General features: G+C 46.8%; 1 protein-coding gene across 10 annotated transcripts in view; it reads left to right on the forward strand.

The window, feature by feature from the left end:
* Positions 1-12,924, forward strand: part of DST (dystonin) — a 488,128-nt gene that overhangs the window by 36,029 nt on the left and 439,175 nt on the right. For all 10 annotated transcript variants that reach the window (XM_082637986.1, XM_082637996.1, XM_082637982.1 and 7 more), the window contains exon 3: positions 5,922-6,122. In XM_082637986.1, coding sequence (XP_082494112.1) covers positions 5,922-6,122 — 201 coding nt within the window. The remainder of the gene's footprint in view (positions 1-5,921; positions 6,123-12,924) is intronic.

Genomic DNA, 12,924 nt, shown 5'->3' on the forward strand with positions numbered 1-12,924 from the left:
ATCTTTAAAACAGAAAATCAAACCCCAAACTGAATGAGAATGGACTTTGTGCCATGTACAGGTAGGAGCAATGAAGGACAAAGGAAAAAGAAGCCTGTTTCTGACTTCATATCCACAAATACATTTTAAATGAGTCAAACTGTGGTAAATGCTGTTTAAAAAAAAAAGCCACATTAAAATAAACACCACTTTAATCAGTCTACTGGGAAAGTCAACAGGATCATATGATCTAGGTTAAAAAGTCCCTAGCCCTTGCCCAAATAACTGCAAGAGGGAGTAACCAAATCTCTTTAAAGCTTTTAGCTGCTATTCAATAACATCATCTCAGGAAAAACAGTCAGTACAAGGTGACTTCTAATGCAGAGATTTTGCTGATGTCCGTGTGATATAGGTCAAAGACAGAGCAGAAATGCACCATAAGTGATGCCGCAGCTACCCCCAGACTGGACTAGCTGACGTTTCTCGGTGTCTGATTAGCTGTTTTTGTTTGGCTCTTGGTCCTTTTAGCTCTCTGCTCCTTCTCTCTCTCTCTTTACTTAGTATCAGTTATCAGAAGATATTAGGTTGTGAAAACAATTATTTTCTTCTTTCTGATGAGTCGGTCTTCAGGGTAAGCAGACTTTGAGGGTAAATGTGCTGCCTGAAAAACATTAAAGACTTGGAACACAGACCAAGTACACATTCAGTTAGTTTCTTTGGGGGCAAATGTTCAGCCTTCAGAGTGTGATTGGGAGCGCCCTGCGCATCCCCAGTGGGGACTGGTGATACTTCGGAGACATTTCTCATCGTCGCTGTGTGTGCTGGAAGCTTGTACCCATCGAGTCTCTGGCTTGCTTCCCAGGCATGTGCCTGGGGCTTGGTGCTGAGCTTGGCAAGCATCCATCCCCTACTCCTGGCCCAGGGCTCAGTAAATGCCTCCTGCACTTCCCTGTGCTAATGCTGTAGCTCACCTTCGGGACTTGAAATCCTGTCCTGAGCAGTGGGCACTGATCAGTCAGAACAGGTGCCGACCGAAGGGCTGATGCCTTTTAGTTGCTAGACCCTGGGGGAAGTTCAGGAGCTCAGAGTGGGAAGGAGGTGAGCAACAGAGAGGATACCCAGGGGTCTTGGGGCTTCTACCCCTTAGGGCCACCCAGGCCCCGCTCTGCCTGAGCTAATCAGCCGGTGCCCTAATACTCCTGCACACCCGACTGGAGCCTCCCACGGCTGTGCCCACCCACAGGATCTTTGCCTGTATAGACTCGTGACCCTTGGCAGGCCTGGTTGCTACACCATCTGTCTCGTGCCTGAGTTGTCCTGAGTCATATCAGCCTCAATTTAGGAATTTCTCATGAAACAATATCATACTGGGATTAAGTTGGACCTTAAGACTGAGCTGTTAATTGAGAATAACTTGTTGGGGACGCTGTGGATATAACTGTACTTGTAAGGTTAATTTAACCACCGTTCTTTCTTTGTGTAGAGTGTTAGTTATTCAATTTGCATACACATTTAGGTCTTTTATTTTGTCTTGGTCATACGTAGTCTGCTGCCCTCGCCTGTGTCTTGAGTGGTTTCTGCTGCGCTGTCTGTTAAATGGACTTTAGTCTCATAGTAAAGACTCTGATTTTGTAACAGGTATTGAAGATGCTTACAGATGCCCTTGAAAAGACTGAGTGACCACTTGCTAGGACTTTGCTGTGACTTGTTGCAAATGAGCACAAGTTGGATTTTTCCTCCCTTTCCTATTCTCCTTCTTTCCTTTCACGTCTTCGTTTTCTCCTGTACACTCAGTGAGCACACGGTGTCACGTTCTCCTCTGCCTTTCCTCCCCGTGCCCTTTTTGTTGTTCCTTTGGGCTGCCTCTGGGCTGCCTTCTTTCTTAGGACTGATGTTTATGACCTCTGCTTTGTGTGACTGTTTACCACTTCAGTCATCTTGCTGTTTGAGTGATGTTTGGCATCTTAGCAACTGGGAAGTTGTAAACACTCCACAAAACACGCTTCCTGTTTTATACTATCTAGCTTTTTATCTTGAAAAGGACGGTGTCTCTGGCATATTCCTATTTTAAACTGACTATTTAGTAGACACAGTGGCTGGTTACTGTCTGTGAGTGGGTTGCTCAGAAAAGGCTGCCTGCAAGCTGACCGTGCTCATATCTAAAGAATCATCTGTGAGACTCCCTCAGTGTGTAATTACAAAGGCTGGGTTATGATTTGCTGGTTGCTTTGCTATTTATAGAGACTGCCACTGCACATGACTGTCTGCTCCCGGGAGCTCCGGCTGTAGGAGAGCAGATGGCAATGACTCTCCTGTTTTGCCCTCCTTAGCCTTGCTCTAGACCTCCATCTACCCCCCACCTCACTTCCCAGATGCCTGCTCCTTCTCTATCCTGATGCTACCTGTGTTTGATGTACAGACTGCCCAGTGTTTTGCTGTTGCTGTCATTTTTCGTACTGATGGATTTGCTGTCCCCAGTATCTCTTTACTGCCGATTCTTTGCTGTCATGGATGTTAAATATGGCGCATCAGTTATTGATGGCGCTGCTTAGGAAATCAGACTTCATGTTTGTTGCAGGTCAGTTTCCCAGGTAAACAGACTTTGAGATGAAAATTATGTGTAGGAGATTTACAGGGAGGGGAGGGTGCCCTCAGGAAGAAAACTTAAAGGGAACAGGGAAGCAGGATCCCGCAGAGGAGGAAGTTGAATTGAGATGCTGATGCTTATGCAGCAGAGGCCTCAACTGATCCCACAGTGTTCTACAGCTGAGGGCTCTTCAGAGTTCTTTGTAACTGAGGCAACGAACGACTCTGACCAGCGTTTGCCCTGGAAGAGGGGGTGACAGTGGCCAGGCAGCTCGTGCTCAGGCTGAGGGTAATTCCCACATAGGGGTTCAGCTAAAAGCCAGGAGCTGCCAGCAGTCTTAGCATCTGGCTCATGAAGCTGGAGTTTGGGTGGTACCCCACAGCATCCACTGAAATGCCCTTCTTCTAGTTTTGAGTAAGTAGATGCAATTTCTACCCTACTTTGAACTTGATTTTAATGTGAACGTAATGTAGGTTCCATATTCTGAGTCTTTTAAAAGCCAAGCATACTTATATTCTTTTTATGGTTCATTTTGGTAAAAAAAAAAAATGATGATGAATTCCATCAACAAGACCAGTTTCAACAGAATAAGCCTTGCCTTACTGGACAGCCACTGCCCATAAAGTTCACTGTCGCTCTGTGCTGATGGCTTTATCTTGCAAAACCAAAGCAGGAGGTGGGAATGGTGAAGGCGTGAAAGCTGTCGTATCAAAAGCTGTAGGGTTGATAAATTTGTGCAAACCTTTGGCTTGCTGGTTACAGTCCAAATATAAAAAAATGGTCGGGGAATAGGCATAATCCTTATAAGAAAATAATGCAAGTGCATCCTTTTATAATATCGTCTGTGTGTTTGATGAAACAGTGTAACAGATGTTGTTAAATCTGCCTGTGAAACCACGAACAGACGGAGTAGACCAGGCTGCCAGAGGGATATTAGACTGACCTGTATATTTCACAGACCAGGTTGTTGGGCCAGAGCACAGATTAGCCGACCCAAAACGCCGAGTCAGAGTCACTTCTCAGTCTATGAAAGAGGCAGAGTGCTCCAGGCCCTACAGGATACTGCAGAGCAGTGGTTGCTTGCTGTCTGTGTACTGCCCTGTAGTGCTTGTAAGAAGTTATTTTAAAATAGTCCACGTATATTTGGATATAAGATAAATCACAGAGGAGTGTATGATGGTGGTCAAATCTTAGAAAAATGTGAAGGTGGAATGAAAGTGACAGAAGTTTAGGAAAGACTGATTTAAACAGTTTCTAATTTTTATTGTAAGCAATGCTTGAATATCTTCTTGGGCCTACTTGCCAGAGTTTCTCCAGAGTAGATACAGGGGTGTGGATTTACTGGGTTATTGTTCTCCAGAATGACTGTACCAACATGCTTTACTTATTTATTTATTTATTTAGGTCACTTTAAGTGAGTTTTATGTAGTTTTCCTAAGAGTTTCTAGAATTTGTAGGCCCACGAGGACTATTGGTAATAATAGAAGTTAAGTAAAATTTGGTTGTTTGTTACTCCTAAGAGCATAAGAGAAGGAGAGTCTGCATATTTACTTAAGAAATATGCTTAGCTCACCCCACTGGGACAGAAGCTAGTGTATCATCAGAACACTCAGTTCATTCCACCAGAGCACATGTTTCTGGAAATCAGTGCCACCTAGTGGTGACTAAACCCCTCAGTAGCTATCAGAGTGTGGTGTACGTGTGCGCGGAGTGTGTGTGGGGAGGGAGGGCGTAGGGGGAAGACATCCAGGAACCTGCATATTTCAAAAGCAGCCCGGCTTAGCCATTGGCCCAGTGTCCCCTTCTCCATCCTTTTCACGGCACCTGCTGCACAGCCCTGGGATTACCTGGGAGTCTGGGCATGTTCTGGGCCTGTTTGGGGTTGAGGAACGCCTTCCCCCCAGGCCTGCACACAGAGGAGACGTGGAAACAGCCTCATGTGTTTGGGGTAAGAAGAAAGTGCCCAAACTGTGACCTCAGTTTTGCCAAATCCATTTGCATTTCCTCCCTTGTTGATTTCTCTTGACCTCCGCCCTCCTTTGACTTTGCGGCTCACCCGGAACTTCTGTCTTTTTCTCCTTCATCCTCAGCCTGGTGTCTAGGGCCCCATCATCAGACTGAAGGCTCTTCCCTCGTCCCTGTGTGAGCTCCCCTGCATGTGGGTGTACACATCATCAAACAGTGTTTCTTACTGCTACATAGACATTCCACCCACCCATCCATCCATCCATCCATCCATCCATCCATCCATCCATCCATCCATCCATCACTTTACTTCTTCATTCTTGCCTTATGTTGTTCCCTTGCCTGGAACATAAATTCTGTCCCTTCTCCACATTCCACTGATCCACTGAGCTCAGCTTCATCGACTGATTCCTCCTGTAGGGTCTGTCTGCACCTCGCTCCCTCCTCTGCCCCTCACCGTGCATCGCCCATCCCAGTCTGCTCGTATACTCTGCAGCAGACTTCTGCTCTGAAGCAAATCGTCAGCTACTCCAGGACAGAGGTTATTTTATGTAATTCTTTGGTATTTTCCAAAACCGTGTGCACGTTCCCAGATGCACAGCTGAACTTGTTTCCTTGCCCAGCGAGTTGTCCTTATACTCACCATACTGTAAAAAAGAAGGAAAGTTAACATTTCATTGAGCACCTGGTATCTGCCAGATACTGTGCTTAGAATTTTACGTCTAAGCATAGTATCTGCCTACATTTGCTTTTACGTCTGTTATGTTATTTAAAACCTAAAAACCCTGTGAGGAGAATGTTATCCATTTCTTAGGCTGGAAAAATTAGATCATCAGTGTTTAATAAATGTGTAGCTATAATGAACAGGTCAGCATTTAGACCCAAGCCCAGCTGACCCCCCAAACCCATACCGTTTGCTGCACTGTCCTGCCGCCATTTGGTGTTAGACCCTCCCTTTAAGGTGTTTCATGATGAGGCCTTGCATTCCTGCCTTCCTCCCCGCACAGTCCACTTCCAGGGAAGCAGAGCATCCTTTTCCCTGGGGTAATGCTGGGTCCTTTCCCTGTACTATCCTCACGCCCACCTGGAGCCCCCCTTCTCCACACTTAGTTTGACTTATATCCACATAACTAAAGCAGTATGCCCGCCTACTTTTTTTTAAACTAGCATTTCTGGATTAAAACATCTCTTAAGGTAGAATAACTCTGGGTCTCGGAACACGAGATGCTTTGCAGGACACACAAACCTTGCTACGCTTTGAGCTCACTTTGGGTGGTCAAAGAGCTCACAGAGCTCGTGTCTTTGGACGTCTCTGTACAACTAGCCCCAGAGAACTGCCCAACTGACTCAGGACCAATCTGCATCTGTTCGCTTGTGTTTCCTGCCCCAGGGATTCCGAGCCAGTCCTCGGCACCTTAGGAGACGGGCCGCAGCAGCTGCAGCTGCCCGGCTGGAAGAAGCCAAGCCTGCCATGGAGGTTCACCACCAGAGCGAGCAGGAGATCTCAGTGAGGAAACGAAGAATCAAGAAAAGCAGCCGTGTCCAGCCAGAATTCTACCACTCCGTCCAAGGCGCTTCCACCAGAAGACCTGTAAGAAGGGAATTGTCTTTTCAAAGAATATTAAATACGTTGTCACATGGGGTGGTCCTTCTCTTAGTCTTCAAAAATGATCAGATTGACTTTAAGTAATTCGGTTATTTTCTTATTGTCCCAGCAAGTTGTCGGGAACTCACGTTGAGTGCCAGCGAGGAATGTGGTTTCCCAGGAAGCGCTGGTCAGCGGTGGGCGGGGGGATTGAAAGCTGGTGAATCCTGACCACATGAGAGTGGGGTCTAGAGCCGGGATGGGGCCATGGAGTTACCCAGCTGAAGCCTGCAGTGGTGAGAGCTGAGCTGGCGGTTGGGGGGTGACAAACAAAGCAGCATCGGGATGGGGAGGCGTGGAGGGAGGGGCCGACCCCCTCATCTGCAGCTGTCCTCCGGGTGATGCTGAGGGAGCTGGCCCCTCCGGGTGGCTTTTATGTTGCTCCAAGGCGGCACTGCTGTCCTCTTCCAGCAAGTGCCCTGGGTCTCTGTCAGCCGAGCTGCCTTACCTGGACAGTTACCAGGGAAGTTACCTGAACAGTTACCTGGGAAGCTTGGTGCCCACCTGGTCTTCACCCCTTCTCATCTCCTGAGCACACTGTTCCACGTGCTCTGACCTTCTGTCTTGGTTGGGGCTCTTACACGGGGACTTGTTGCCGGGGCTGTGACAGTTAAGGATTTGGGGCTTAGACACTGACATTTAAAAAACTTTCAAGGAGTATTTCATGACTGCCGTAATCTTGCATTGCTTCAGCATTAAAAAAAGTTTCCCTATGGGTCCCTCCTGTGCTGTGGAGAGCCCATGATTGTCGTGACTCATGCCAGCTGAGGGGAGCCAGCAAGATTTGATGTGATAATATGTCTCTGTAAATTATTAAAACAGACCTGCCCTTCTGTGGGGTAACTGTGTAGCAGACGCATGTGGAGTTTGCTGCCAGGCCAGTGACAATGGCAAGAAACTGAATTCCTTTACAGATAAGGTCCTGTTTAGCCAATGGTAAAATAAGCACATACTTAGAGATGAGAGCCTTCCTTTCATGATTGAATAAAACAAAGGCTAAGTAGAATTTGGTATCTACGTGGAGCAACAGGAAATTGTAGGAAAATTTATTCATTCAACAAACGTAAGCTTTTTTATACAGGAAATAAGAGGTGCACAGGTATGTATTAATAACTAACGGTTATTGAGGGCTTACTTGTGTAACTGAAATTATTCACCTTCTGAATGATGAAAGTGAGGCCCAGAGAGGTAAATAACTTGCCTAAGTTGACCCAGTTGTTTGGGGGCAGAGTCTAGGGTTTGGGTCTTGGCGGTGGCCTCCAGGGCTCCAGCACTTCCTCTGCAACCTTCTGCCTTCCTGCGCCCCAGCACCTCGCAGCTGAGTCCACGGACAGACACACACACGAGTAAACGGAGTGCAAGCATGTGTTAGGGAAGTGCTGCCGTGGACCGTGCACCCGGCACTAGGGAACATGGCGCACGGCCAGAAATACTTGCAGAGAAGCAGACGCCTGAGGCGCGTCCTGAAAGAGGAGGAGTTGATCCGGTGGGAAGTGGAGGGAGGCGTCTCTGACGAGGAGAACGTGTACAAGAGCACAGAGGCGTGACGGCGTGGCAGGCTTGGGGGACAGCAGTTCGAGGTGGTGCTGGTAGATGAGACCAGGGTCATTAAGGGATATATTATGCTGAATCGGTGGGTTTATCTTCTGTGACGGGGCTCTGTTGAAGGTAGGGAACAGGCACGTTGGTTCTGCTCAGAATCTAGGTCATTCTTTCTTCTAATCTCCCCATGTGGATGGAGAAGTATGTGATCATCATCAAAGTTTAGGAACCCTCCACCCCCCCTTATTCCCTCCTGAGCACTGTACCTAACTGCCTTGGTAATAAGACATAGTCCCCATGCCCGGTGACTCTGCCCTGGAGCACCTCTCCTTGTTCTCTGTTTGCCTGGAGAATTCCAGTTCACCTCTGAACACTGACTCGAGATCAGGCGGCTTGTTCAGGAAAGTCTTTTCTGATCCTTCGCATCACAGTGAGGTGCGTTCTGCTTTGGTCCTCGGTCCTTTGTACAGATCTCCAGCAGCGCAGTTACTCAAGTGAAAAAGGCAGGCTCAGTAGTGAGACGGACACGGGTTCGACTCCTGCTCTGTATATCCGGCAGGAAACAGCTGGCACCATAAGAGTTTAATGGAAAGACTGTTTCCAGAAGCATGGGCAGGGCTGAGATGCTCCAGCAGCCTTCAGGTGGAACTACCTACCTACCTTCCACCCCTCGCCTGCAGGGGTGGCAGACGGCAGGGGCCTTGCTGGGTCCTGGTCAGAGGGCTGGAGCCAAGGAAGCAGACTTCCCCAGGAGCTGTGGCCGAGGCGTGTAGCCCGGCCAGAACCCAGTGAGTCAGGAAGGGGGCAGGGCAGAGTCACCAAGGATGGGCAGAGTCTGAGGGGACAGACAGGGACCCTGACAAGTAAAAAACATTCGTGGTCATCTTTGCCAAGCTGTTCAACTCCTCGAGACTCAGCTTTCTTACTGTGAAGTGATAATAACAACGGCGACCTCACTGAGGGGTGAGAATGAACTGACGAGTGGAATTAGGTGGCCTGCTTGGCATAAATACTCAGTACATGATAATTCCTTTCTCTCCTTCCCCCCCCAGACCTTGACTTCCTTGGGGTCCATATCATCATCTGGCCTAGCATATTTTCTGCATATGACATCTGATGCATTTTATTGAACAAATGAATGAATGATATTTATACATGATGTGTAGGTTAGGCACTTTAGGAATTCAGAGAATGGAGAGGTTTTTTCTTTTACCCCCGAAATAAGGTGGTTAGGGGGTAACTACGTCAAAGAAGAGACGGGATTGAGTTGGGCTTAATTATGGGTAGGAATTGGAGAACCAGCAGACGTCAGCTCTGGGAAATAGAGTAAGCAGAAGTGCTGAGAACTGTTTGGCTGGTTGTGGGGGATTGTAAGAAATGTACAAGATAAAGCTGGAAAAAGAGATGGGGCCGGAATACCACTATGTTTAAACTTCATTTTCTGTGCTTCATGGAGACACTGGAAGAGATGAGTAGCATCATCATAGCAGAATTTTAGGAATTAAACCTGAGTAGGGTGGGTCAGAGGGGAGCAGGACAGGGCCTGGTCAGTAGCTACTGCAGAGGTCTGGGTGTCCAGTGATTAGGACCTGAACTTGGACATTGCCTGTAGCTCTCTGCCGGCATCTGGTGGTCACTGCTGGTAGGGAACCTGAGGAAGGCCTTTGCCCTCTCTTCTTTGGAAGGATCATTTGGAAGGGAGCAGGGTTAGAGGACTGGAAATAGCAGTGGAGGCTGCCTTGTTGCTAGGGGCAATAAAAACATTCCAGGAGCTTCTTTGGGGCGGGTAAAGCTCACTTCCTCCATCTGTGTGCTTCTCCTAGGGTCGTTGTTTTGTAGACTGGAAATCATCAGAGTTGGTAGCAGGAGGCTGTTGGCTTCATATGTCATGTGATTCCTGCTCAGCCTCTGCTGACATTTCCCTGTTTTCATGCTGTAGATGGACTTGAGTGCCGGCCTTGGGTCCTCTTCTGGGTTTGGTTAGGTGCAGCCAGTAGGGCCAGCACATGAGCCTGGAACCTGTGCCCTTTCCAGCTTACACAGTGGGAGGGAGAGGGGGGACGAGTCAGTGTCAACTCTGATGGTGGCCTGGAGATGAAATAAAAATAAATGAGCTGTGGTGGCTCAGGATTATTTGAATGACTTTATGTGAAGCACTCCAGGCATTTCTAGCAGCAGTCTGAGTAAGAAACAGGTCCACGAGTCAAAAGACTGACACAGGACGTAGCAGTGAAGGAGATGACTCAGAAGCTGTGACAGTGCACTTTCAGCCAGGAAGCGGGCCCCGAGCCACATGGAATGCATTATACTTTAGCATCTCCGGCTGCTCCAACCTATTTACTTTTTCTGAATTCATCATTTATACTCCAACGTGGCTATAAGAACTAGTAACGGAGATCACTGATATAAACATAATTAGTAATATATGTGTTTTCTTTCCCCCTCTTTTGAAAAATGAGATGTTTCTAAGAGTGAGTAAGCCAAACATTTATCCTGATTTTCTCTCTTAGGTCTTGGGACTTATCCTATATATTGAGACATGTCACTGGAACATTTAGGAATTTTTACCACCTTGGAGCAGAAGAGATCATTAGATCCACATCTCCCTTGGTTCTTTAGTATTTTGACATTGCTATTGGGTCTGAATCCTAGAGCTTGAAACATCACCATCATCACCACCATCACTGGAGCGCTCACATCACTGCACGCTCACATCACTGCACGCTCACCCACAGGCAGCAGGTGTCTCTGTGCTTCCCTGTTTTCTCCCCTTTCATCTTCCCAGCAGTTCTCTGGGGCAGGTGCTCACTCTCTGGAGGAGGAAACCTGTCAAGGTCACACAGCTGGTGGATGATGGAACGAAGATATAAACCCAAGGGTTCCGACTGGAGCAGTTGGAATAGATACAAATGATCATGTTTCTAGGCCTAGAGGTTTATCCTAAGGAACCCTCCTAAAGTACTTTCATCAGTTTGAGTCTCAGGTTTCCTAGCTGCAGAGAAGTTTTTTAACTTTTGCATCAATCAAAACCTATTTTTATTTATTTTTTTTAATTTATTTTTTTAAATTAATTAATTTACTTATTTTTGGCTGTGTTGGGTCTTCATTTCTGTGCGTGGGCTTTCTCTAGTTGTGGCAAGCGGGGGCCACTCTTCATCACAGTGTGCGGGCCTCTCACTATTGTGTCCTCTCTTGTTGCGGAGCACAGGCTCCAGACGCGCAGGCTCAGTAGTTGCGGCTCACGGGCCTTGTTGCTCCGCGGCACATGGGATCTTCCCAGACCAGGGCTCGAACCCGTGTCCCCTGCATTGGCAGGCAGATTCTCAACCACTGCGCCATCAGGGAAGCCCAAAACCTATTTTTAAATGGTACTGAAAAGCATAGATAAGCCCCAAACCTCACTCTTGCCATGCTTTTCGTTCAGCCTCTCCTCCTGGGGCAGAGGACCTGGGAGGCAGCAAGAGTCCTTCTACCTAGTGCCCTCACTTGAGCCTGTTAGTGTAGAACAACAAGGGGAAATCAAAACTTTAGAGCACCTGAAAATAACCAGGCACCCTGACTCTGTCCCTGTTACGTTTCACTGATTCCAGTTTTGTGCACATTTCAACCCCATCGCCTGCATTTCCTGGACTTAGAGTCTCTGACACTAGCTCATAGAGGTGAAGGACTATCTGATTAAAAACTGCCAGCGCCCCCAGGCACCGGCCAAGCGGTAGCCCTCTCCCTGTGCTGGCAAAATCGAGGCCCATGAGCTTCTGTCCTTCACTCTGGGACTCCTTCCCCAAGTAACTGGATTATCAAGCCTGATACATTTTTAAAAAAATTTTATTGAAGTGTAGTTGTTTTAATGTTGTGTTAATTTCTGCTGTACAGCAAAGTGATTCAGTTACACACATTTATATATATATTCTTTTTCATATTCTTTTTCACTCTGGCTTATCACAGGATATTGCATATAGTTCCCTGGGCTATACCTTAGGACCTTGTTGTTTATCCATCCTTATATAATAGTTTGCATTTGCTAATCCCAAACTCCCAATCCTTCCCTCTCCCACCACTCTCCCGCTTGGCAACGACAAGTCTGTTCTCTGTGTCTGTGAGTCTGTTTCTGTTCTGTAGATAGGTTCATTTGTGTCATATTTTAGATTCCACATAGAAGTGATATCATATATTTGTCTTTCTCTGACTTATATCACTTATGATAATCTCTAGGTCCATCCATGTTGCTGCAAATGGCATTATTTCATTCTTTTTTATGGCTAATATTCCATTGCATCTATGTACCACATCTTCTTTATCCATTTATCTGTCAGTGGACACTTAAGTTGTTTCCATGTCTTAAGCCTGGTACTTCTGACTCAGGTTGGAGGACAGGCAGGCTTAACGCAGACGATTGGTGGTCCTGCTTTCTGAAAGGTGAACACTGGGGAAGAAGCTGGTGTGGCCTGAGGGGTGGAAATCAAATTTCCAGTTTGGATATGTTAAGTCTGAAATATCTACTAGATTTCCTAGGGTCTGGATTTCATGGGGTTATCAGTACACGGATATTATCAAATTCAGGAGACTGATCGGGATAACCCAGGAAGTGAATACTGATAGCGAAGGGCATTGAGGGCTCAGTTGGGGTCCTCCAGAGCCAAGAGGTTACGAAGAGGATGGAGGTTCCCTTTAACTTCTGATGCCTTCCTTCAGAAAGACAGATGCAGAGAGCAGATTGGTGGTCGCCAGAGGTAGGGGGGTGGGGGTAGGGGAAAACACAATTTAAAAAAGTACACACAGCTGAATACATCTGTTGTTTTCAGTGACACAGAAAAACACACCCTTGAATACACCAAAAAAAAAAAAAAAAGAATGAAAGAAAAAAGGAAAAAAAATTACAGGTGCCTTAGGCAGAGGTGGGTCCAGGGCTCTTGACTTTCACTGAAGGATGTTCGTCTTCTGCCAAGAAACGGCAGCATCACAGGTAGAAACTTTAAAGAGCAGCAGGAAAGGATTTCCCATGCAAATGCATTACTCCTCCCCAGCCTTGCCCTTTCTCCTACTAGACCACTTCCTTGACCTCACCTTCCTTTTCCTTCTGTTGTTGGATTTTGTTTTCGAGTCTTGGGGAAATTTTCTGGTTTTCTCTTTGCAGCTTAGGTCATTGTAAGGCAGCAAGATACTTTGGAACATTGCACAATTTTTTTTTAAAAATTAATTAATTAAT

This window comes from Mesoplodon mirus, assembly GCF_964341445.2.
Source record: "Mesoplodon mirus genome assembly, chromosome: 12".
In the NCBI taxonomy this organism is placed as follows: Eukaryota; Metazoa; Chordata; class Mammalia; order Artiodactyla; family Ziphiidae; genus Mesoplodon; species Mesoplodon mirus.